Below are 25,396 nucleotides of genomic sequence, written 5' to 3' on the forward strand. Positions count from 1 at the left end.
ATTAATGGGAGTTCTATCTCCATGAGGCTTGACCAGCTGTAAGACTGTCAACCAAGAACTTAAAGAAGCTTTGTATAATCACTATTTACGCACCTAAGTAAGCAGAGTAAATTCAGAGTAAATAAAGCGCAGAACTTAGGGAGCCTGTTTCTGAAAGGGCTCATCCTTGTGCACAAGAGCTCTGGGATCAATGTTGCCTCTTCCCAGTTTGCAGGACCAGTCTTCCCAGCTCTCAGAGTCCAGTAAAACTGCTGACATAGTTGCTGACACATTTCCAAGATCAGGCGGTAGAAAAGGATGTCATTGCAGCAGCAGTAACCATGAAGACAAGCCAGTGAACTGTTTCCGTCTCTTTGATCCCTGTGTCTAAACTCTGTATGTTGTTACCACTCAGGGAAGGTTTTTGTTTTCTCCTGTCCTCCTCTGCAGTTTACACCTTATTCAAACAGTGGTGCTGCACGATTTGCCTCATGCCACAATCTGGGACCCCTACAGCTTCCAACCTTCCCTTCCTAAAGCTTTCTGGAATGGTTCCCCTAGCACGAGAGATGTGTTCCATCACCATCACCACATGTTCAACATGTTTACTCCCTCGGCCCATCAAGTGTTAGATCTGCCCTTGACCCAAATCTGTGAGATTTCCTAATGCTCCAACTCATCTATGGGGAACATGGAGGCAGCTCCATCTCACCCAGTCATGGAATCATGCACTGGTTTGGGTTGGAAGGGGCCTTAAGGATCATCTCATTCCACTCCCCTGCCATGGGCAGGGACACCTTCCACCAGACCAGGTTGCTGAGAGCCCCATCCAGCCTGGCCTTGAACACTTCCAGAGATGGGGCATCCACAGCTTCTCTGGGCAACATGTGCCAGGGCCTCACCACCCTGAGAGAAAACAATTTCTTCCTAAAACTGCTTCCTAAAACTACTAAACTTATCCTCTGCCGGTTGAAAGCCATTCTCTCTTGTCCTAAAATCCATGCACTTGTAAAAAGTCCCTCTCCAGCTCTCTTGGAGCCCCTTTAGCACTGGAAGATGCTCTAAGGTCTCCCTGGAGCCTTCTTTTCTCCAGGCTGAACAGCCCCAGCCCTTTCAGCCTGTTTCCAGAGGTGCTCCAGACCTCTTAAGCATGTTGGCCTCTCCCCAGCAGATCTATTACATCTTTACATACGTACTCCTTAGACATATCAAAAGGATGGTAATTTTGTGGGCTGGGGGACTATAAGAAGCCAGGAATTAATTTAACCAGAAAACCAGATCTACTAGTGCATTGTTTTTATAAGCACATCTTAGGCCGAACAACATTTGAATTTATTGTTCTGGTTAAAATGACTGCTTATTAATGCCAATTTTGCTTTAAAGCTCCGAATTAAAAACAAATCACTCATTTTTTCCTCTTTCCGATCCTTGAAGTTTCAAGATGCAAGTGGCTTGTAAGAGGCTGTTCCAAACCCAAGAACAGTTTGAGGAATAACATAGAACAAAGTTTCTTGCAGACATTTTTTTTTTATACTACAAGCAGCTGCCGCAGAAATTAAATCTAAGTCTCGCTACCATACAGATAAATGCATTTTGAGCTGAAACTGAAAGACTTGTTCTCTGTCAGCCTTTGGGGATGGTTGCATTTTATAATAGCATACAAAAAGGAAATCTGTTCACATACAAATTTGACAACAGTAAATTGAACGCAGAAATTAAAATACCCATCTATTTTCAGTGAAGGCAATATGCTCCAAAATGGCAATCACAAAGATGGGTTTAGTATCACAAACAGGTCTACACTGATCTCTACACTTATGCAATCGACACTATCCAAGGAGAAATCCAGAAAAAATTTGCAATATGTGCATTGACTTACAGAGAACAAGTATGTATTATATATATTTTATATATGATACTATATTACATTATATTGTACTATAGACATTCTCATTTGGTAGAGATGGATTGTCCTGGCCGCACGTCATGGAAGCCAGACTGAAAGTCGTCTTGGCTCAGTAAAACAACTTTGTGTAAGTTATAAAAAAGTCAGATGCCAACACAAATTTGTACCTGAATGTTGGGATTCTGCCCATTGATATCTGCTTTTGACAGGTCAGGGAAGTTTGGGAGGTCCAGGAGGAAAGACCTGGGTCCATCTCTTTGCAAGGACGTGTGCCCGCTCTCCTGCCTGAATTGCTCCTTAGGAAATGGCCGGTGGGCAGCCTGGAGGTCGGGGTATTCTCCTCGCTCCTCGGGGTTCAGGGTGAAACTGTCTTCAGGAGGGTGGTCCTCTGCAGTCAGTGTGTTCTGGGGAAGAAAAGCAAGGCAATAATGACAACTGAGAGTGTGCAGTCCTGCCAGTGCCCCCGTCCCTCCAATGGCTGCAGCCTTACAGCACCCAGACTCACGGCTCACTACTGAAACACAGATCTGAAACCAGTTGACACAAGATAAAACTGAGTCAGACTTGGGGACTCAGTTCTTCCAGGCTCCTGAACCATTCCAGCCCTGTGGTGAGCACCTACACATGAACACAAGCATCAGACCTAAAACAAACCTAGAAACATGAGGCTTTGAAGTAACCCCTGGGAAATCAAATCGTACCACATTAAACGAGTCCCTAAAAACGCTGAAAGGCATCCATCTTGTAAATCATTTTAGTTTGCTTTGTTCCAAAATGAAGCAAAAACACTGACTGCTAAGGCCATGTTGAAATTTATGGTATTAAAAAATCCTACCGCTGAGCTGGCAACCTCCCCTTCTCTCCCCTCAGTCTGCAACAACTTCCATCTCGTCTCTGTGTTCCTCACCCAATTTCTCTGGTCTTGAACATCTGAACCTTCCTTCCTCTGGGGATCTCATTTTCATGTTTGCCTAATGGTGGGATTGAATTTCACCAAGCTGTGGGTCAGCGGTTAATGCTTTTGTTATTGTTGAGCGTACTTTTGGGTTTTGTAGTATATTACAGCAGGCCGCCTCTGAACCAGTAGCACTGCTGCCACTGCCTTTGACCTCACCAAGGAGACACATTTAGTATCAAAACACTGCCTCCCTGGGTTAGGACTAGCCTGGGGACTTGGGGAAAAAAACAGCAGAGAAGCCAAATCTTCTTATGGTTTAAAAAAAAAAAAAAAAAGAAAAAAAAAAGAAAAAAAAAGGCATGGGGAAGATTCAGCACAGGTTTTGGGTTTGACTCAGCTGAAAAAATTTTAGCTTGAGGTCTTAGTACGACTGCCTGGGGAGTTTTTATTTTCAGTTCATAAAGAGACAGCAAGCATGGAGAGGGTAAATGTTAAAGACCTATCTTTTAAAACAAGCACAATTAAAGTGGAATGGCCACATGTGGTTCTGGCTCTACTGAAGCATATTTTTGCCAGCATTTCTGGTTAAACGCAATCTCCATCCAGCTCCCCTGGTTCAAATTAAGCCACAGCATACCTTTAGCTAAGCTCTCAGATAGATAACAGCTCCAATGCCTTTTCTTTTATTTTGTGTTTATTTGCTTAGAAGTTCTAAATTGACCTTTAAAGAGACGTTACAATACAACCCATGGACATTACAGAAAAATATTCACTGAGTTAAAATAAACTAAACTTGAAGAATTAACCTTGGACTAAGTGCAATTGTCTCGAGTAAAAATGAAGGTAGTTCTCCTCTATCCTCCTCACTGCACTCTATTTGTAAAGAGCAAAATCAATTTAGCAGAATTAATATTGTCATCGTATTGTCGGTTACACTCTGAAAGCACCAAAGAGGGTACATTTATACATTTATCTACAGCACAGCTACAAACTCTGAATTAGTGCATGTGTGCAGTGCTAAAAGTGGGTGTGCTCCTGACAGTCTGCTTTGCTTGAAGGCTAAAACGGGCTCTTCCCTCTGCTGGAGACCAGGAAGGACTTTCAGATGCCTCTGGTGGCCCACCCGTTATTCAGTATAAAGTGGAAAGCAGATGACACAGCAGAAAGCTCTAGGAAATGAAACTGAGGGCCACTTTAACTAACTTCAGCTAACTTTAGGTTTCTTACTCATATGTTAACGCTTTAACTTAACACTTTTCAGATAGAATTTAACAGGCTTGGTGCTTGAGGATTAAATGGCTTTTCAGTTATGTCTGACTAACTACAGGGTGTAACAGCGCTCCGGTTAAATGACTTCAGTTAGAAACAAAAAAAAAAGAAAAAAGAAAAAAGTGGTACTTAACTATTTTTACTGGGGTATCATGCCCATAATCTTACCTTTATTAAAAACAAAGTAAGATTTTATTAAAAACTAATAAAATTCTCACATATGATTCTGTACTTTCCCTATCTGTCAGCCCCTTCAGGAGCATCCTGATTCTCCACATTGACGTACCGGGCAGCTAGAGCTGGCCAAGGCCTTTGGAGGCCTTGGAGACCCACATTTAACTCTCGGACAAGATTTGGTGTGTGATCCTGACAGGTCACGGCCTGCCGGTGCCCCGGTGGGGATAACAGCCCTTCCCTTCCTCACGGTGATGTTTGCGGGGAGCTCAGCAACTACAACAACAAGGGCTATATAAAAAGTTTTTAATAGTGTCAAGCAGATGGGGTATCACATGGAGTTAGTTAGGAAATTGTCACGGTGAGGCAATGACATCAGGCTGATCGGGCCCACTACCAAGCTGCTTGGGGCAGGGGCTGTCATTAATTACAGAGCGAGCGAGACGCGGCTGCTCGACGTCGGGAAGGAAAACGCAGGGAGGACAAGATAACTGCTCCATCCCAAAGGCTGCTGCGGGCAAGGGAGGATGGACCACTCTGCCTGCCCAGGGTAGCCACGACCCAGAGACCCCAGTGACACGTCACGGACACGTTTCTGATGGCAGCCACTGCCAAGCGCCAGAGCAGACACAGAGCGGGACATGGAGCTTGACTTCAAGAGCAGCGTTGGCTAATGCCTGGCAGGAATGACCCAGGTTAAACTGTGCCCTGCTTAGAGGCAGTGCCGTCTCTTGATGACTTAAGTTTAACCTTCATGTTTTTCAGACTCTGTGCTGCCTAGGGGTACAGTTCTGAGCCTCATGTTAAGTGTTAGTCAGCTCTTCACAGGGTGGGTAGACAAAACAAATCCTTTTCCTGCTGGAAACCAAGGAGAATGGTTACAAGTTTTCGGGCCCAAAAGCATAAACAACGGTGGACTGAAGAGAGAAAACAAGAAGGAAGGGACTTGATAATCTGAAGCTGTAAATGGACAATTAAACCCAATATGCAAATGGACCAAAACTTATAAAAGTGTGAGACCTCGTGGCCAGTCGTCCATTTTGTGACCATTTTGGGTCCACCTTGGGTGTAGCCCTGGTCAGGCTCTTGTACTGCCCAAGGTGTATCCTTAAAGGCCTTTCAAAAAATCCCTACTTTATTCTCTAGCTCTGTCCAGTCTCTGTTCCAGGTCAGCCTTCCCAAGGCATCACTCTCACAGTCCTTTTTGCACTAGGGAAGCCCAAGACAGGAATTCTTAGGCCTCTGTGTCCTACAGCAACACAAGCAAGTGGAAACCCTCAGCATGTGTCATCATTCCAGTTATCTGCTCAAGGTACCACTAGAGAAAGGACATTTTCCAGTTAAATGACATTTGTTTCCAGATAATAAAATGAAGACAATGTCCATTTTTTAGGAAGACACTTCTTGGTGTCATGTCTAAGCTGACCTGCAGTATTACTAGAAATGTGCATTTCTGGTAAAGAGATTTAAAGAGGCTGCCACAAATAAAAGTGTGCTTGAACTGCATGTGAAGGGAAGACTGTGCTCACGCTGTGCTACCGCATTAGCTCTGCAAAGGCTCTTCCAAGACCCATCTAGCTGGAAAAAGTTTGCCCTTGTTGCAATGCCAGCATCCTTTCTGAAGAAAATAGGGGTCATGTTCCAAAGCTAATAGATGAAATTTAATTTTTGTTTTTGTGGGGGGTGTGATATTCTTCTCTTCTTATTTTTACGTTATTTCCCATGTTTATATTTCACACTATTTATTTTTAAGTGTACATAATTTTATTCCTGATGCTTTTGGGAAAGCAGTGTTGCTTGCCTTCCTTTAAAAGCTATGTCACTTCATTCAGAACTACTGACTCAGTTTCTTTGAAGTTATGACATTTCTAATTCAGGCACACTGGTTTCTTACTCAAATAGTGCATCTGCTCTAAATATTTTAAGATAAAACACTTTTTTCCCCTTCATTTAAAAGGATTATTCACAATGTTTAAACTTTCCATTAAGATGATTTTAAGAGGTTACTCATACTGGCTGTAAGCTACAGTTCTGCAAGCCCCATGGGATCAGATAATTATAGAAGCTCTTAATACAAAAACAGCTCAGGATTTTTGAGTGTTCCAAGTGTGGACAGGGCAAGAACATATAATAACATAACATATAATCCATAGCTCTGTGACAAGGCAACGAAATAAATCCTTGAGAGAGAATCTGACACAGGGTCTGCATTACAGAATAACACACCTTGCAACCCCCATCTCTGAAAAAGGGAGGGCAATAGGTCAGTACATATCAACGTCTTTGTGTCCATCTATAAACCACGAAAGAAGAGCAATTCACAGGGATTTTGTCAGGATAACTTTCAGTGCTGGTGATCCAGGCAGGACTTGCACTATGTCTAAGGCCCCAAGGGACAATCCTGCACGCAGGAAAAGTGTTCTGCCTGACGCTGGAGGTTAACTCTCCCTCCTTGGCCTTCCCATGATGTTTCTCCCTCTGTCACCACAGACATGAGCTGCAGGGAAATGTACTGCTTCTCTTCCCCACAGAGAAGCTAAACAGAAATGGGAACTTGTAAAAATACCAAACGAGGGGAAAAGGCAATTTCTCTGCAATTTTGGCGAGCAAGGAGTCCATCTCCCTCCTCTCTTCCTTATTTTAATACCATTTCCAGCTCTGGAAAAAAAACAACAACAAAAAAACAAAAAAAAACCAAGACAGACAACAAGAGAGGAATGACTGTAGCTACAGAAAATATTCTGAAGCAGTTGCCCTTTCTCTGCCCTTCAAACTTATTACTTGTCTTCATTCACTCCCCACTTGCCAAAGTAAGGGCACATTTGCAAGCGCTGCTAATTATGGAGTTGAGAGGATTTTGGAAAACTGATACAACTTATGTTCTAATAGCTCCCAGGCAGCAAGGGAATCTATTACTAAACTCCTGCTGCAGCTACATTGCTTTCTTGTTTCTTGTACACTCCTTTGAAATATCTAGTAAAATGATCTTGACAAGAGGTCTTGAGTTGAAAACTGCGGGTCTGTCACTGCACTTTCATGATGCACCTGTACAGCATCTTCAACCACCAGCAACAAGGAACTTTTATTTATTAGGAAACTTCACAGATGCTATAAAAGATTATATTGCTATCAGAGACAAAATGAGGCCTGGGGCTTTCACAGAAAACCATTATAGCCATTAGGACTGGTTTCATTTCCCACCTGCCCAAACAGATTGTTTTCATTTTGAAGGCTGTCGTGGGTTTTCAGGTTAGTGCTAAATGATCATTTTAAAATTAACCAGTCTTGGGAGGCCGAGTAACACACCAGGATACTACACGAGACTCTCACCTCCACAGATCCAAGACGTGTAATGAACTTGGGTGATCTAATTCCTGGAGTTCATGTTTTTCATCTATTGTGAGTATAAGCAGCACGGGACCTATCAGGGTGAGGTACGAGGGCAGTGTTAGAGAAGCAGGCAGTGAGGGTAACAGCTGAGAAATATTATCAGAGATACACAGAGAAAGATTTCTTCTATGATTAATGGCACATACAGTCCAGGCAGTCAGACAGAAAGTCAGACCAGAGGGGTGTCACATCAACCACTCCGCTATTAAGATATTTTTATTTTTCCTTAAAATCAGCTTGCCCCTCACTCACATATAGCACGGAAGTGAAAAACTTTTCTTTAGAAAACTGCACAAACTAATTGTTCCAATAATAAAGAGTGCATTTTAGACGATCACTGCTAATAAATAATTTAAAACAGATGCCATTGGCTTGTATGTACACAACTGTTTTCACTAAGCAGGTCCAAAACACAGCATCTGCTTTAAACATCGTGCAAGTAAAAGATGAATCACTGATAACAGTTGGTAATAATAATAATAATAATAATAATAATAATAATAATAATAATAAAGTTCTGTTAATCATGGTCCATGTTTTAATAGTCCTCTATTATTCTCCAGTTGTCCAGCAAAATTGGTCAAATGACAGTGAATGCAGTTCTAACTTGCAGTACATCTGCCTGTGTGACCAAGTGGCCATGGACAGACCAAATCCAGTCACCCCACAGGGTACTGCTCTGGGACACATGAGCTTCAGGGACTCGATGGCTCCTGAAGGGGATGTGGATGCTGTGGAGAACAGGATGGAGTCACAAATCCTGTAGCAAGTAAGAAGTTCACGGCAGACGTGAATCTACAGTCGCTGTTGGAGGAGTGGTCTCTGTAGATGCTGGGTGCCAGTGGTACAGTGGGGTGCTTGGGGTCCCCCAGAACACACCCAGCCCACCACAGCAGGTTGTCTGCCTTATGCTGAAATAGCCCTCAGGAGCTGCATATACAGCAGAACCAGGATCTCAAAGCATCTGGGCACATTTATCACAGAATCATCACAGCTTTTGGATTTTAGGGTTTCTACACTAAAAACTTCTCTGCGCAGCCCTCATGGCCACACAGAAAATCTTGAGGATTGAATGTGTAGCCAGGACATGTGTTCTGACTGCAGAGATCCTCAGGCTGTAGGGTTGAGGGCCCCTTCACATCTAGGAAGTCCCAGACAGTTCTTTTGAGGCACGTGGCCAACACTACGTCAGGACCCTCCGCAGTGGAGGGAAAGGCCTTGTTGAACATTGTGAACTGATACATCCCGAGTGCCAGAGCAGCTCTAAAACCATTATTCCCCCGCGGAGCCAGTTTATTCACTGGCAGTTGTCAAGCTTTGGTCCATCCTTCGTTCAGATTCTGCTGGGGAGTTTTGCTCACCGAGCTTGCTGGTCTCCTCCACACCACTGGCAAACAGTGGGTCCACATCTGAATGGCTCTGGCAGACAATATTTTTAACTCTGAGTTTAAGGAGAAAACCAACCATATTATGCTCAGATCTGGCAACCTTTTGCTACATGTTGTGGACACACATTTCACATCACAGCCATTTTTTTATGCTCTTTTGTTTGCTTATATTTCATGTTTTCATTCAGCTGGAAAATACAAACAGTGTGGCTCAGCTTGGAGGTGAAGAACTGCCAGTTTGTATAAACACTTTGATAATAGAAACTTGGTGGTGATTACAGCTCAATGTCTGCTGGAAAAAAACAGAGGCCCTTTAGCAAATTTTCTAACGTAGTACGACACTGGTGCTTTGTTCTTCAGCAGATACTCAGCCATCCAGGGGATGGCCAAGCACACAGAATTAAATCGTGTAGGGCTTTGACAGATGCCAAGTTTTGCTTGTAGTTAACAGACAATTTCAGTTGCCTAAGCTGCTGGTAAACATTTAGTTATTCTTCATGACTCTAAAGATCTTCCCTGCAATCACTGCCTGGCTGAGCTCTCCACACAGGACATAGTGATTTAGTGGCTGAACGGGCAAAGGTACAGCTGAAGAGTAGCCCAAGTATTCTATGCCAATAACCTGTGGTGCCAAAATGCAAATTCTTTGAATGTTCTAATTCTTTTTAGGTCTTAATAAAGACTTGCATAAAATCAGTAGTAAAATAAAGCTTTAAATAGAATTTATTTATACCCTCGCTAAATTTAATCGAACTAGTTTAATCTCACCCATCATCTGAAATCTGCATAATTTATGCATTATGTTCCAACAGAATGGGAAAAGCTGCCTTAAGCTCTAATCAAAACTGCAAAGGAAATCCAGAATATTAATACTTTTTGTACAGAACCCTTTGGTCAGGCATTGCAGGTCAGCACACACAACGTCAGTGTAAATGAGAGAGAACAAACATACATCTTAAGTTATTTTTCTGGGTTTTAAACTATGTCCTTTTGCAAGTTTATTCCACTAAATCACTATGGCTAGGATTTCACTAGGTGAACCAGCTTTAATAAGTGAAGTTTTCATCTCTCCCTAGCTAAAAGAGTAACCTTACTTGAAGCCTTTTCAATTTCCAAAGCTGCCTTCAGCTGTTCGTTTCCAAGAACCAGCGACTCCCAGCCTCTGTGTCTCCCTCTCATATGCCACTGAATATCCACCCTATGCTTTCAAAAGTGTCTATGACTCTGGCTGTGTTAACTGGCAGATGTTTTTAGAGACTAGAAAGTGTTTAGTCCCTGTGGACTAAAAGTTACATGATGACTTCATCACATAAGCAAAAGCTAATAACGGGAAAGCAAGAAAGCAGACAAGTGTTATATTCCAAAAACATGATGTTTCCTGTGCTTCTGGCAAAGCTACTCCTGTGCCTGAAAAAAAGGCAAATCACTTGAGTCTTGGTGCTCAAAACACACACACACAGAGACACCATCGAATCACTGCGAGATCATTTATGTGCCTCTCCCTTAGCTGCCTTCCCCACCAATACTCACTTTCCTTTGGAGGGAAGTGAGAGGGTGAAGGCAGAGGAAAGGCGGTGTTTGTTTACCTTCAATATCTGTGCACCATGTGCCTCACAACAGCGGCTGGAAAGGGGTTACTGCACCCAGGAGTTTACAGCAAAACAGCAGCAGAAACCCGAGCGGCTGCCTCAGGGCCACGCACCTCAGCTCCTGCAGGGAAACACTCTTTCAAGTGCACGGCTTTACCCTCTCCATTTAGAAAACTTTGGAGGCTGATACGGGAGCAACTGGAAGTAATTAGCATAAATGGCATCTGCACACAGAGGCAATGCTTGTCGTGGTTTCATGTCAAGCCATCAGCAGTGGACATCATGCCCTCTCTCTCCACCTCCCTGAGCTGCCCGAGTGACAGATCAAGAAAGCAGAGGATGTGGATTCACAGGAGAAAGGCCTCCCTCCAGTGACATGATGGGGAAGAAGAGCAAGTGACTAGATAGGCAGAACACCATGGAAAGACACTGTGAAGACCCTTCTCTGTCAAAGAGGGGAGAAAAGATCTGCCCTGGACTTTTGTATTATGAATTCTATGCATGTATATATAAATTTTCCTAGAACAGTAAGGGAGGGGGCTATTTCCTAGAGCTGATTAAAGAAGCATGACTCGATTTTCAATTTCAAACGACTCGGGGGGCATTCCAATCGACTGCAGACAGGAAATGAATACCATACATGCACTGAACAAGGCAGATGCTTTTGAATCTGACACTTACGTGAAATGAAAATATCTTCATTTCTGTCTCCCTTCCACCCCACGATCACTAGTTAGTTCTGAGCTGTTTTTAGGATAAATGGTTTTATTTTTCAGACTTGTTATAGTCTTAGCATGTGCCTGAAGCCACCCAGACGCCGCTGACAATAAAGTGCATGGGAGCAGGCAAAGAGCATCTTTAGATTAGTCCCAGCAGCCCAACACAAGAGCAAGGTAAGAGAGGAAAGATAAGAAGCTCGGTTTTGCGTATCCTCACCTCCTCTGGTGAGGAAGAGAGACGGAATCCTCATGGATAAGCCAGATCCAGGGAGGGAGAACAGCTCTATACAAAGAGAGATCCCAAAGCACAAACAGCAGAGACACTGAAGGCTATGGCTCAGAACTCACTTCCAGCTACTTAACCTTGCGAAAGAGATAAATATATATATTTTCTCCCCACACAGCTCTCATAAGCAAACTGCAATAATTGTCATGGTAGTATTGTGGGGTTTATAACCCAATATAACAATGTAATTGTGACTCCTTTTATCAATGGCAGCAGTGCATTTCAAGGAACTGGCATATGCAGCTCTTTTCCCCTACTCGGTCCATATGTGTGCAAACACATGATTTCAGTTGCATATTCCCCTTGTATTTTATTGTAGGAATAAGATAAAGGAAGGGAAAAAAAATCAGAGAGGTGGTATTAATCTGGCCCTTACTCTGATGTTATGCAAATAATGAGCTCATTTTATCTTGATGTTGAGACAGCCAAAGCTGTACTCCTAAGAACATGAAAAAATGATCCTCTTAAGAGACAGAAGAAGAAAGAGGGATGGGTAGGTGAGAAAGGCAGCTTTGATTTACATTATTCAAAATGCCATGAATGCCAGATCAAAGAAGAGCAGGAATCAAGTGCACATCCACTGAAGGATTTCAGCAGCTTTTTCGGAGCCATTGATCTCTCAAGGGCAAACCCTTTAAAACACTGGGTGATGCCTCTAACTAGCCAGAACTCCCACCTTATACTGGCCGAGCCTCACATAGTTTGCTTTCAGCAGCTGAGGAAAGCAGAAACAGCCAAGGCAATGTGTCTGGGTTTGATGAAGGACACACAGAGCTGAGCACAGAAATGGAAGGTGTGCATTTTCTGCACCAGATGCTGCCTCTCTAATGGCCATCATGGTAGATATTAACTTAAAACCAGATTCCCCACTGACAAGCCATGTGTTTGGTGACCACGGAGTGCTTGGTCTGAGGACAGAGTGCTGTCACTCCGATGAGAGCTCTGGGCAGGGCTTGTTTGCTCGGTGCTGACTTACTAAAAACATAAAGTCACCTCGTATGTTGTGTGGGATGAAGGTGGAATAAGACCTCTAAGGAGCTATTGCAGCTCAGCTGGCAAGCAGTGACTTGCTCATGAGTTTGGACTCACAGGTGTAATCTGAACACCTAGAAGGCAGAGGATCCTACCCTAAATCAAGTGTTGAACTGGCAAATGCACCACAGATTGGCATCTTCCCCCCACCCCTTCCCTTCCTTGGGACAGGTGTCTTTGGTAGACAAGCTTCCAGGTGTTTTGCTTTGTCAGTGGGCTTCAGGATCATGCCTTAAGCAAGAGCCACTGGAATTGGGTGCAGTAAAGCAATTTAACCTGATGCAGCCCCAGATGGTTTCCTAAGAGCTGCCTTTGGGCTTCTGATGCGGATCCCCTTGCAGCATCCGTGGGAACACTCCCTTCATGCTGCCTTCCACATTTTTTATGCTGCATACAATGCTGCAGCAGCACATTATGGACTATTTGTCTCTTTCCAAGCTCTGCTCACGTTTTGAAGCCTATCTGCTCCCACCAGCACTCAGCACACCTTGGTACCTTGGAGAATTTCAGGAAATGGATGACCCTTTTCCTCCTGCATGTTTGGATTGAGAGCTAGTGCTGCTACCATTTCAACACACATGAAAATTCTCCAGGATTCTACCAGGCTGAACAGCTCATTTGAAACCTCTGGCACTATTCTTTTGATACGCCTGGAGCCACAGGCAGTGTGGCTGCCCCGGGTCCCATTTGAGATATATATATATTCACAAATGTTAAACACACACATATCAAGCCCCCTATTCTTTCCCAATAAAAGCCTGGACTTTAGAGCACAAGGTGAGGAATAGATACTCTATTGGTCAGCTGCAGTGAGCCTTTCATAAAGAACACAACAATCAACCCTCATAATGGAAAACGATACTCCAGAAGTTCTGTCCTGATAAAATCTGTTTTCCTATTGTAGAAAGGAATAACAAGATAGGAAAAGCTGAATGCTGAATGCCTAAAAAAACTGAATTAAGAAGAGATGGAAGGAGTTACGATAGATGAATTGTAAGCCACCTTTGAATGTTAAAGTTGCTGTAGCCTTCTGCAGAACATTAAGCCTACACTGCAAACCTCCAATAGACAGGGACTGTGCTCTATAAAAATCATGATGAATGCAGGCTTGTTTTTATATTATGGAGGTCCTAATCCTCCTCCTCCTCTGCCTTTGCTCTATTGTTACAACATCAAAGACCAACTGCTGGCCAAGATACAGTCAATATGAAAAGGGCGACCAGCAAATTTACTGCTTGACTTCATTCCCTTTAAATGGAATAGGCACCATGGCCCTTTTTCAAAGTCCAATCACAGACATATATCTTTTTTATTGGACATCATGTACAATAAAGTGAAGCTGTAACTTGGAAAAAAAATAGAACACCTTAAAAAAAATCCCATGAGGTGAACATTCCTTTATAAAAATATCACTGTGGTTACATGTTTTGAAAAACTCCGGGCACTCCACAGGGCAAAAGGCATGGACTGGCTAGGTTATAGTTTAGCTAAGATGCATACCCATACCTAACATTGAGTTGGTTTCCAAAAAATACCCCAACCAACCAAATTTATCTCTATAAAAAGATATACATCTATATCTATATCTATAGATATAGATATAAGACAGAATTTCAGTATCATTCAAATAAACTGAAACGGCAGCATTCACGTCACGAGAATCATTAACTGCTTTGTTGCAGCCTGCTCTGTGCAGTGAGCCTTTATAGACTCCTTCAGTCCAGAGACTATTACAATCAGGAGCACAAAATGCTGATTTACAGACAGCATCTTAAACAACTCCAGCCTGATTACTGAGGTAACTTCCAGAGGCACTTTCAGATGAGAGTTGTATCAGCAGATATTAAAGACAGAGGCAGTTTTATTGCATTCATGTTGCTAAATAGAAGATGAATAATTTCTGGCTATGAAATTAAACAGTGCATAGACAATTTACATGATGTAGGAGGCAAGTATAGTGGGGTGCTACAGAACCTGTGCTAGACAGCTATGGTTTTCATTTTCTGTTTTAAACTATTAATCCTTTTTGTTTCTTTGGGCAGCTTGTGCAAACAGACATTGGTAGATATGTGATTACTAATGTCATATCGAGACCAATGACATGCTGATTTTAAAATCCTGCACTGATGCATATGGCGGGTAAAACCAAGCAAATTTTTGTTTTATCTTTATAAACTTTGGCGGCTGCTTCCTGTGGAGTAATGATGGTTTCTTTAGGCAAAAACTGGTGATGCTGGGTCTGGATCTAAGGCAATAAAGATACCAAAGCTGTATAAATAATTTTTGAAGTACTAGATTAAAAAAATAGTTATGTCTTATCACTAGGTCCTCTTCCCTGTTATTTCTCTGCTGTCAGTCACTTTCTTTCATCACAGCCTGTAGCACAGCTCTTTCAGTGCAAGCACTTCACCTTCTGCTCGGCATTCCTGGGCATTCCTCTATTAGAGAAAGTGTTTCACCGGAGTGCCCAGCCTCAGTACCTGAGCGCCCGACTCAATGGGAATGCAAAAGCAAGATGCCTGAAGGGAGCATTTGGGAATTTAAACCTGTCCCATGGATGACATGGACCCAGTGACTGCTCCTTAGAAGAGGAGGAATCCACTTTTCTCAGTGGCCCCAGTGGCAGAAGCAGATGGGGCACGATCTGGCTTTTGTAGATACTTACACAGAACTCGCTGGTTTTGCCACGAGAACTGATCTCAACAGCCATGCTGGCAAAAGAGGAAATGTTACTCTTCCCAGGGAAGAGGAACTACTGTGGAACAAACAGTCCTGGATTATTCAGTGCAGTCAAACACAACAGATGGAAATTAATTCATGCAACATGAAGAAAGCCACGCGCCAGGGCCCAGCTCGTCTTTATGGACGGAGGTCTCGATGACATGTGCTATGTGCTTATCAGTTCTGTGGAAAAACTGAGCTGTGAAAGATTCATATTCAAGAGGATCTTGGCTCTGCAGCTGACACAAATCATTGGCTTGCCTTGCTTTGTGGAAGTCAGTAGAACGAGGTCAATTTAAACACACTGAGAACGCAGATCTAGCACAGAAGCATAAAAGCCAGGGGATGTTTGAACTCCTTCTGCCTTTCAATGCACACCAAGAGTGTGAGAGAAAGATTTCATCTCTGATTTTCCCCTCTCATCCTTCAGGAGCACCTCCCTACATTAAAGGCTTAGAGATGAACAACTCCAGGCCCGCTTTCGTCCGACCACACTGCTAGAAGAGAGGAATAAGAAAGATATGACCCATGGCTATGAGTTCTCCAAGCACTCGAAAAACAAGGACAAAAGGATAAAGGAACTGCTTACCAGTACCGCCCACACCAGCTCCTCTAACCAAGCATTCTGGTGCCACAGAAGTGACCACTGTGGCGAGCCATCCCTTATTACAATAATAAGTTACATTTCACTTTGTTTTCTTTCTTTTTCTGGTATTTCAAATCGAAAGTACATGGAAATACCAACACTGGAAACATTCTGCCCTTGCTGATGTACCAATGAGCTCACTACGCTGTTTCTTGGAAATGTTATTCATCTCTGTGCTTTGGACTATGAATTTAGCCTGGCATTTACTGTCTTTAAAACTTGTAAAATAGGCACAATGGTCTTAAAGTGCAACAGTAACCACTGCATCATTGAGTGTTTCCTTCTGCCTTTTACTGAAGCACTTTGTATTTTTCACTTTAAAGTTACACTTCATTATTCATTTCTGACAGGGCCTCCATTCAGGCTGGAGATCCATTGCATCGCACATCGCTCACAACCTACACCAAAAAAACTGGAACCTCAGCCTCCATAAGCTTGGGTTGAGATTTGAAAAGTAAAATAAGAAAAAAAAAAAAAAGACACCACTGAAAAATAATACTTTAAAAACGTCATCTTTCTGATAACTGAACATTGTTCAGTCAATTCAAAGGGCTTCTATGTAGTGTGGTCTTAAAGCAGACAGCAAGGTAAGAGCTGTAACAAAAGGACCAAATGAGCACTATCCAACACAGTGAAGAGAACAAGTGAGGCACAACTGGGTACTACCACATCTGTTTGCAAGGAAGACTGGCAAAACACACGGAAGAGCATAAAGCAACCAACTGTGACAGTTAAACCTGCCAAAGTTGCTAAATCAGGATGTAAACACTAAGCAAAACTACACTGCTTCAAATTTTTAGGTTCATGCTTGTGTAAGGAAACATCACAATTGCCTGTCTATACATCTGAAATACGAGTGTATTTCAAGGCTTTAAAGTGATGCAGAAGAATGCAAGCATAAGAGAAGTATGGGGAAATAATTTCCTAGCGTTACTTGCACTCTGTGCACTTTTACGTGATAAAGGAAAACAAAGGAGAAATTCTTAAGCATGAATGTTCACAAATCAGTGCATCTTAGAAAACATAAGAGATTCGCAAACTGATTTTTTTTCTTCCCACTGGAATACATACCAACGACTAGGTTTTCAGAAGCCATCTCTATCATAAATGATTTCAGAAAGATTTTCAAACACACACATTACATTGGCAGGCCAAGCCTGCATTGTCTGCATCATTAGCAGTACTACTGCTTCCTGCACTTCACTTTCTATGAGGTTTTCAGATGCTGTGACATAACACAGCAGGAGTTTCCACTTTATTGACAATTCTTTCATTGTCTTTTGTGTTCTCCACCATTTTGGAACAATTCAGCACTGACCACAGATATAAAGATGTTCTAGATATGAGAAGAGACAAAAGAAGAATGCTGAATTCAAACCACAGTTCCCAATCTACATCCAGCATAACCTGTATTGGTTAAACAGACGTCTCCTCAGCAAAGGAATTCCACAGCAGAGCAAGGTGTCAAACAGCTCAGTATGCTGAACCTCTAAGTTCTGGGGCTTTGCTCCTTACCTGCAGGCCATAACAGCAATGTTACAAACCACAGGGGAGCACCCACTGACCAGCCCAATGATGGAGAAATTGTTGAGGCCACCAGCAGAGCTGCAGCTCTAGACCTCCTGGTTTTGTGGACAGCTGGCACTAGGAAAGGACGGAACAGGGAAATGTGACTGAACCTTAGGGCTGGCAACCAAAGCAGGAGAAGCAACGGAGAGAGTTTTGTGCCAGTCACGTAAGAGCAAGGGGTCGGTAGCAGTGTGTTGTATCACTGTTATAGCTGCTGTGACCAACTGTCTTCCTGCGGAGAACAAACTTGTCTACACAATCAACAAGAGTTAAAAATAAAAGCTACTCCAGAACTAGTGCTGGTTGTCCAAGTTAGACGAACCAAAGTGGGAAGTACCAGTGCAGCTCCACCCATGATCTCTGTACCTACGCCTGGCCTCTCTACTCTCACCAAGAGCAATCACTGCAGCTCTGGACTGCCCCAGGAGCCAATTTCACACCTACCACTCCTTGCATTGCCATGAGTGATCCCTTCAGCTGTAGGGTTCAAGCCCCTGGTAGCAGGTCTCCTTTTAACCCCTCTGCCCTCACACAGAGCCCCAGGGCACAGGGAAGGAGCAACTGAGAGAAGAGAAAGGCAAAGCAATGTCACTGGGCCTCTCCCCTTAGCAGCCGCTGTGTTTTGTGTTTGGCTCCAGGACCATGGGAATGGACATGAAGACACTGTGATGGCCCAGACTGAATTTAGAACAACACACACACACTGCTTTTTTCTTACAAACAGCCCAATATTATAAAGAGCTGGAAAATAACCCTAAATCTTGCTCGAAACAGAAATTAATAACTCCAAGAGATTCTTCAGTAGCAAGCACTAGTTAAAAACAGCTCTGACTTATAGTTGCAGAGACAAAATAGAGGCATCTTGTGATTTAATGCCAGGTGTTTATCAGTGATGATCCAAGACAAGCAGTACAGTAACTGCTAGCTGTTGAGCTGAAGAGATGTTTACCAAAATGTGCCTCATCCAAACATCTTGCTAAAATTTAACTCAGGATGTGACATTCATACCTGCCTAATACTGCTCCTTGCAGCCGTAACTAAATAAAATATTCTTGGATACCTGTTCTGAATTATTACAGTAATCTAAGCTACTAAAAATCTTGTCACATCCTACCCTGAAGGCTGAGTGGTTCTTTTCCACCTAGTTTGCTAGGAAATTAATCAAAGTGGTAGGTATGAAGAGAAGTTTAATTAATGCTTTCTGGAGATTTCTGGGAGCCGGATTTGAAAGGTGAAAGAATCTCTCCTGGGAGCAATAGATGCCATAAAATGGTCCTCTGCTCAGTGCTCTCAGTCCTTCACCCTTGTTTCCCATGTTATCCTTTGCTTCCACGCATGCAGCAGCAGCACACGTAAAGCTAATCATCCTTCCTTCCTCCTGGATCCTGGAACAAGCCACAGCCCATCAGCAAAGCCACTAAAGAGCACACATAATTCCCTCCCGTGGGAGATGAGAGAATGAACTGCACATGGTCGGAGCCATTGCTAAATCTTAGTGCATAATTGGGGGAACATACGCCAGAGGGTGAGCCTTGGCTAAGAACCTACACAGAAAATCTGAGAGCTGGTAGGTTTCGCTGTCACTGCCAAAAAGCACAAAACAGCATCCCCTGTGACCAGGAACCCCCTCACCAAAAGAGACTTTGGGTTGCAGAGGATTCAGCCTGCCCAATTCACAAGCCACCTGCTCTGAAAGCTATTCATGTCATGCATAAACTTAAGGCAGAGAAGGATTTAGTGTTCATAGTAAATACATGATGTACATCCACCTTCTGGCACCTTACACAGGCTAAAGGCAGTCTGGAAATCAAGAAGGCAGAACGTGGAATTGACAGGTTTTCAAAGACGACTTAGATGATCGGTTCCTATTAAAGCAAACCAAATGTAAAGCTCCAGAGCTCAAATTAGCTGCAAAAAACCTGAGTCTAAAACGCTCCCAAAGTAAACAGCTTGAGTCCTACTTAACTGAGGGAGTCAGAAAGCTGAAATATGCCACTGTATCCGACTGGAGATCGTTTAGCAAATTGCCTGAACGCAGTACAAGGGTCAGCAAGAACGCAAAAGCCCTGGAAAGACTGACATGCACCTCAGCAAAGGTAGCAGAGAGCAGCACACCATTGCTAAACTACTCATGGCCTTGAACTGGGGATCTTGGCAGAAAATTACAGGGCTCCTCATGCAGCCTGGAGAGGGACTCTTGTGCAAACATTTGTAAGCAGCACAATGTGTTTTTCCTGGTGGGGCTCAGAGAGCGTTTCTGACACGCTGTAATTGCTTGCACGCTTATTGAAGAGGAGGGCAAGGGCAGGAGCAGGGTGATTAAAGGAAAAAAAATAAATCTGTTTACAGCATTGTGCTGCTTTTCAAATTATGTTTTTTCACACGGCCCCAGTTTTAAGCACAACTACTGAGTTTCAGCCTAATGTAATACTGCTGCAAGTGTCTTAGTGGAGAATCTGACTTATGTGCTATGGCATATATTGTTGGTGGCTCTGCTACTGCATTTTAAACGGTCATTTTTCTTGGTGTGGGAACACTGTTTTTCTTGGTGTGCAAGGCCTGCTATGGAAAAATTAGAAGTGATGGGGATAAACTTCATGATGAAATATTTTCTCTCAGAATGAAAGCACAGATTTTAGAACATCGTGAAGTATTAAAAATGTCTTCCAAAATTTATGTTCAAGCCTTCCCTTGGTTTTAGAACTATGTAAAAAGATAAAAACGTACCCAAAGTTGTTTTTTTTTCCATCTCTTAATATAGCTTCATTTTCTCTTCTTCAGAAAAGAAAGTTTGTACTTCTTTATTTCATAAATATACTGCAGAACAGATTCTGGATGATAATTAAATCAGACCGAGTAGAATTCTCAGCAGAAAAAAAAATCTTCCACCCTCCCCAATTTTCCCTTTTTTTTTTTTTTTTTTCCCCTCCTGTTGGAAGAGATGGAAGGAGGGATATAAAATCTGATTGAGCAACACAAGGCTGATTCCCTCTCATAACTCAAGACTTTGAGCTATTTTACAACTCCAGTGTGGATTTCCCATTTCGTGTTCCTTTGCCCTGCCACAACCCAGTTCTGACAGCAGCAGGAGACCGCAGCCACGCGGAGGTCCAGCCACCAGAGTGAACCCAGGGAGCCTCTGCTTGTACCTCACCCATCCCAAAGAGGACCACAGGAGAACATGGGGATTTTCTCCTCACTGCTGCTCCTTCACAGCCAGCCACAGTGGCACAAGACAGTCCCGGGCATCTGGAACCTCTGGAGACACACACAGTGTGGGGAAGGGCACCAAAGGGGAAAAAAAACAAGAGGGAGGAAAAATGTAACTTGTTCAATTTTTGGATGGAAGGGGATTTTTTTTCTATATTTCTTTTATCTCTCAGTCCAATCAATTGCAGGGGCTAACCCAACTGAAAGACCAAAAGAAATCAAAACCTATCCTAAAAAATCCTTCCTTCACTTGAAGGACCAAGGGATGGGAGAAAGAGAAGCTCTTCCTTACTGAATCAGACTTCAAATGCTTACAAGTGTTTTAGACTATTTAAATCTCCAGCAATATTTTAAGATTACTAAGGATTCTTCCTGAATCCATGTTTTGTAAAAAGGACCCAATTCTGACCACCTCATTTGTGCAAACACTGCCTAAGTCCTCACGCACCATATCCTTCCTTTGATAATTGTGAGGGACTTGTGATACAAATTTGCCGTGTCAAAAGTCATCTATAAACAGTTGTTGCAAAGATCACTCTTTCCCGGATTTGCCACACTTCTTCAAGTGAAATTTCATCAAATGCAACACTGATCTGCTCACTTCTCACAATCACTCTTCTCCACAGACCTACCAAGACAGCAAAACCCTGAGAGATGTCTAAGTGCTCGTATCAACAGGTCTGAGTTTGTGCAGTTCTGTTTCCCACACTGATTCCCTCCGAGTGCAGTGCACGAGGATTTTGCATTTCACTTCAGCACACGCCATGATACAGCCCAAAACCTGCCAAAATCAGAAGATGCCAGTGCAAATTTCCCACTGAGATCTATATTGTGATGCTCTGAATGGAAGCATCTGCCTGCTTAAGTGCAACTTTCTAAAACAATAGAATCCAGCAAAGCAATGGAATCCTTGGAAGTTATAAAACCAGAAAACTGATAGACTTCCATCTGTTTAACCAATTGCTCTAATCAATATCCTTTCTCCCCATAATGTTTTGTACAGACACAATCCCTCAAATATGTAACTGCAGAATCAATTGAGTCGGGAAGTATATAAAAAACTTTGATTCTACAAATGGCAAAACATTATGAAAATATGAACTGCTAAAGCTATCACGGTGCTTTAAGGCACAGAGTTTATTAAGGTAATATGTAAAACATCACTGGACAGAAAAAAAAATTCTTGAAGTCAATAATCTACAGGTTTTCATGAGACAGCCAACTACAACTCCAGGATAATTATCTGAAGATGATTTTCCTCTTGTTTCACCCTAACCTCACAACAGTGCTCTAAAAGGAGCTCCTCAGGGAAATGGCATCACCCAGAGTTCCCACTTGCCCAGATGTTTCTCTCATTATGTTACAAGCCTGTCAAGAAAAGGCAAATTCAGGGTTATTCTAATGATAGCAAACACCTCATAAAAAACCTCTCCAAATTTACTTTTCCAAGGAACATCATTTTAAAAGGCATTCCCAATGCCCATGAGGAAAGAAAGCATCACTTATACAACATTATTACCAGAAATCTTGCAGATATTAAAAAAAAACATCCTGGAATGTCAAGGCGGTGATAAAACTGCAGAGACAGCACGGTGGGGCCTTACCCGCAGTGCGCGGCTCAGCACTCCCAGGCAGGACTCCCACCAAGTTCAGCAGGAGGTTTTTCTGAGTTAGAGGGACCTGATCCCAGGCTGTGACTGGGATGTTGAGCCTGCAGCTCTGGGTTCCCTCCTATGGCTAGTGGGTTCATTCTGTGGGCCACCAGCTGGGGATCCCATGCATACAGTGACCAGTACAGCCTGCACTCTCCTTATTTTCTCTTGGCTTTTCTGCTGGTGCTGTGATTCTTACCCAGATGATGGACAGTTCACATAAATTTATGGTGATAATAATTAGACATTTTTCTGTCAGTTCATCACGCGACTTGGTAATTGATTTTATTTTACCACTCAGATAGAGGGGAAGATGGCTGGCCAGGGCACATGCAACTGACTAGGGATTTACAAGCTTTGTCTGCGGATGTTGGTGGTTCTGCAGCTTTGATCGCTCTCTCCAGCCATTATAAATGAATGGCAACATGTGCTACTGAATAAAAAAACCTGCAAAAATACCAAAACAAACCAAAACAAAACAGTCCTTAACCTCTGTCAGATACAATATACAGTTTGGTTTCATGGGAGAAGTCTTTCAAAAGACTGGAATGGGCTAGCTGGGTCACGAGCGCTGTCCTTCACATCACAAGCACTTATCACCCTAAGTTTCGTGCCTGTTTCAGGACTGAATGTCAGCCTGCCTCTTGATGCTTTCCGAGGAAAGCCACACGCTTAGTTCCAGCATTTCCCGAGACCGTACACCTATCTGCTTCCCTCTCACTCTAGGGAATGCTGTCCCACACCAAGGGGTGCCCCTGACACGGCTGCTTCCATCCCTTGCCTGCCCCACAGGCTCCCGCTGCGGGAACACGCGTGGGAGCGGCCCCGACGCCTCCCGCACGGCACCGAACCATCGAACCGCGGCGCCGGAGCAGCTCTGCCACCGATGCCCCGACAGCCTGAAGCCACGGGGAGCGGGGGACACCCCGCAAGCGCCCGGGGAAAGCCCTCGGGCGGGGGAACCCTCGGGTTCGGGACGGCGTGAGAAGAAGGAGGAAGAGGAGGAGGAGGCGGTCGGGGCAGGTGCACGGCGGCGGCTCCCGCCAGCCCGGCCGGCCCCGGGGGATGCGGGAGGGTGCTGGGGGAGGCGGGGCGGCACTCACCTGCCGCTGGCTGTGGTTGCCGGCGCCCGTGGGGGCGTGGGGCTCCCCGCCGCCGCCGCGCAGCACGGTGATGTGCAGGGTGAGCAGGAGCAGCCCCAGCAGCAGCAGCAGCTCGGCCGCCAGCCGCACCATCCTCTTGAGCCGGGCGGCTTTAGGGCCCCGCGGCGGCGGCCGCGGAGGAGGCGGAGGAGGAGGAGGAGCCGCGGCGGCCGCCGCCGCCGCCGCCGCAGCCGGGGCCGCCGCCGGAGCGGCCCCGGCCCCGGCCCCGGCCCCAGGAGCCGCAGGACGGGCGGCGGGGACCGCGCCGCTCTCGGCGTCGGCGGGGCGGGCGGCGGGCGCGGGGCAGCGGCGGCAGCAGCAGCAGCAGCAGCAGCAGCAGCGGGGGCCGCCGCACCACGGCGGAGCCACGTCGGGGCGGGATGCCGCGGCGGCGGCCAGAGTCCCGGCGCTGCCCGGCGGCGGGCGGCAGGTACCCGCGGCCGGCGGCGTCTCTGCGGGCAGCCCTGCAAGCCAGAGGCACCGCGGGCCGTCGGAAGGAGGGAGCGGGCGGCCGAACCCCCGCCGCCTCGGGGAGCCGCGGCCGGCGGAGAGCAGCGGGGCTCGGCGGCCGGCGGGGAGACGCTGCGAGGACGGGGGGAGCCGGGAGCGTGTGTGCGAGGGAGAGGGAGGAGGGAGGCAGAGCGAGGCGGGGGGGCCGGGGACGAGTCTCACATGGCGGGGAAGCCGGGACGCTCCGAGGGGAGGAGAGAGCTCGGGGCTATCGCCTCCCTCCGCGCGCGGGGATGGGGGTGGCCCCTGGACCAGCTTCCCCCGCCGCCGCCGCCGTGTCCTCGCCCGCCCCGCCGCTCCCCCCTCCCCTCCCGACGCCCGTCGAGGCGTCGCCCTGCCCTGCCCGCCCCGCCGGGCCCGCGCTGCCCCGGCCCCGGGAGGGGCGGGGGGGACGGAGCGGGGCGCGCCGCGACCCTCGCCGGCTCCCAGCCCTGGACGGGGCGGCTGCGAGCTCCCCGGGGAAAAAGAGGGGCAGATTGCAGCTTCCCTTTCCCGACCCCCTTCCTCTTCCTCCTCCTGCTCCTCTCTAGCCCCTGGCTCAGCCGTGGGAAACGGGATAGGGGGCAGAGGACGAGGGGCTGCAAAAAGCTTCAGCTGCCCGCTTCCCTCCCGGGGAGCTGGATACCTGGCTCCATCTCTCCTCTCTCTTCCCTCCAGTGCCCTAGGGCAGGCAGGGGCAGCGCCGCACTCTCTCCTGCCACCGTGCGTGCGTGTTTGCAAGCGGCTGCCGCTCCTCCTGGCTGCTGCTGCTGCTGCTGCTGCTGCTTCCAGACCCACTTTCTCGCCCCCTCGCTCTGTGTCGGGAGAGGTACGTGTCGGATGCTTTTATACTGCCCTGCCTCCTTCCCCTGCTGTCCTCCCTCCCTGCTCCCCCCCTTTTCCTTCGCCCTCTCTGCAGCTCCTGCTCCAGCCTCGCGTGTCCCCCCCCAGCCCTGCTCCCCTCCTCCCCGTCCCGACTTGCTCCTCTCCGTGCCCTGCTTTGCCAGGACACCCCACTGCTGCACCCGCACCCCATCCCACACACGGCTGCACCTTGCGTCCCGACTGCCGTCTGTGCTCGGCTGGGATGGATCTGCCCTGGAGTGACACGTCCCTTTCAGTTGGTCTGTGCATCCCTGGTGGGACTCCACTGGCGATTGCCACTCCTTACTCTTCCTCTTGGTTGCTGACCTGTGTCAGTACTGTGGAAAAAGCTTTCTCTCTCAGATGGGAGGCCCTCAAATTTAAGAGTAATGTGGGCTTGACAATATGTGAAAATGAGGGTTGGATTATCACTTGCTATAAGTCAATATCTCAGTGTCCGGTCTGAGGGAACT

The 25,396-nt window shown here is 45.6% G+C and overlaps 1 protein-coding gene across 2 annotated transcripts in view; it reads right to left on the reverse strand.

Annotated features, from left to right (window-relative positions):
• The window catches only part of ISM1 (isthmin 1), a 42,256-nt gene extending 17,394 nt beyond the window's left edge, over positions 1 to 24,862 (reverse strand). Inside the window, exons 1-3 of one of the 2 annotated variants that reach the window (XM_066177809.1) lie at positions 24,706 to 24,862; positions 23,532 to 24,034; positions 2,053 to 2,289 (exon numbers count right to left, since the gene is read on the reverse strand). In XM_066177809.1, the coding sequence (XP_066033906.1) occupies positions 2,053 to 2,289; positions 23,532 to 24,034; positions 24,706 to 24,715 (750 nt within the window). In that variant the 5' untranslated portion in view covers positions 24,716 to 24,862. Of the gene's footprint in view, positions 1 to 2,052; positions 2,290 to 23,531; positions 24,035 to 24,705 lie in introns of those variants that run through there. The other variant, XM_066177810.1, reaches the window with a different exon arrangement.
• Positions 24,863 to 25,396: the final 534 nt, after the last annotated feature.

This window comes from Chamaea fasciata, unplaced genomic scaffold, assembly GCF_029207755.1.
Source record: "Chamaea fasciata isolate MVZ Bird 193981 ecotype frontalis unplaced genomic scaffold, bChaFas1.0.hap1 SCAF_3, whole genome shotgun sequence".
Lineage (NCBI taxonomy): Eukaryota > Metazoa > Chordata > Aves > Passeriformes > Sylviidae > Chamaea > Chamaea fasciata.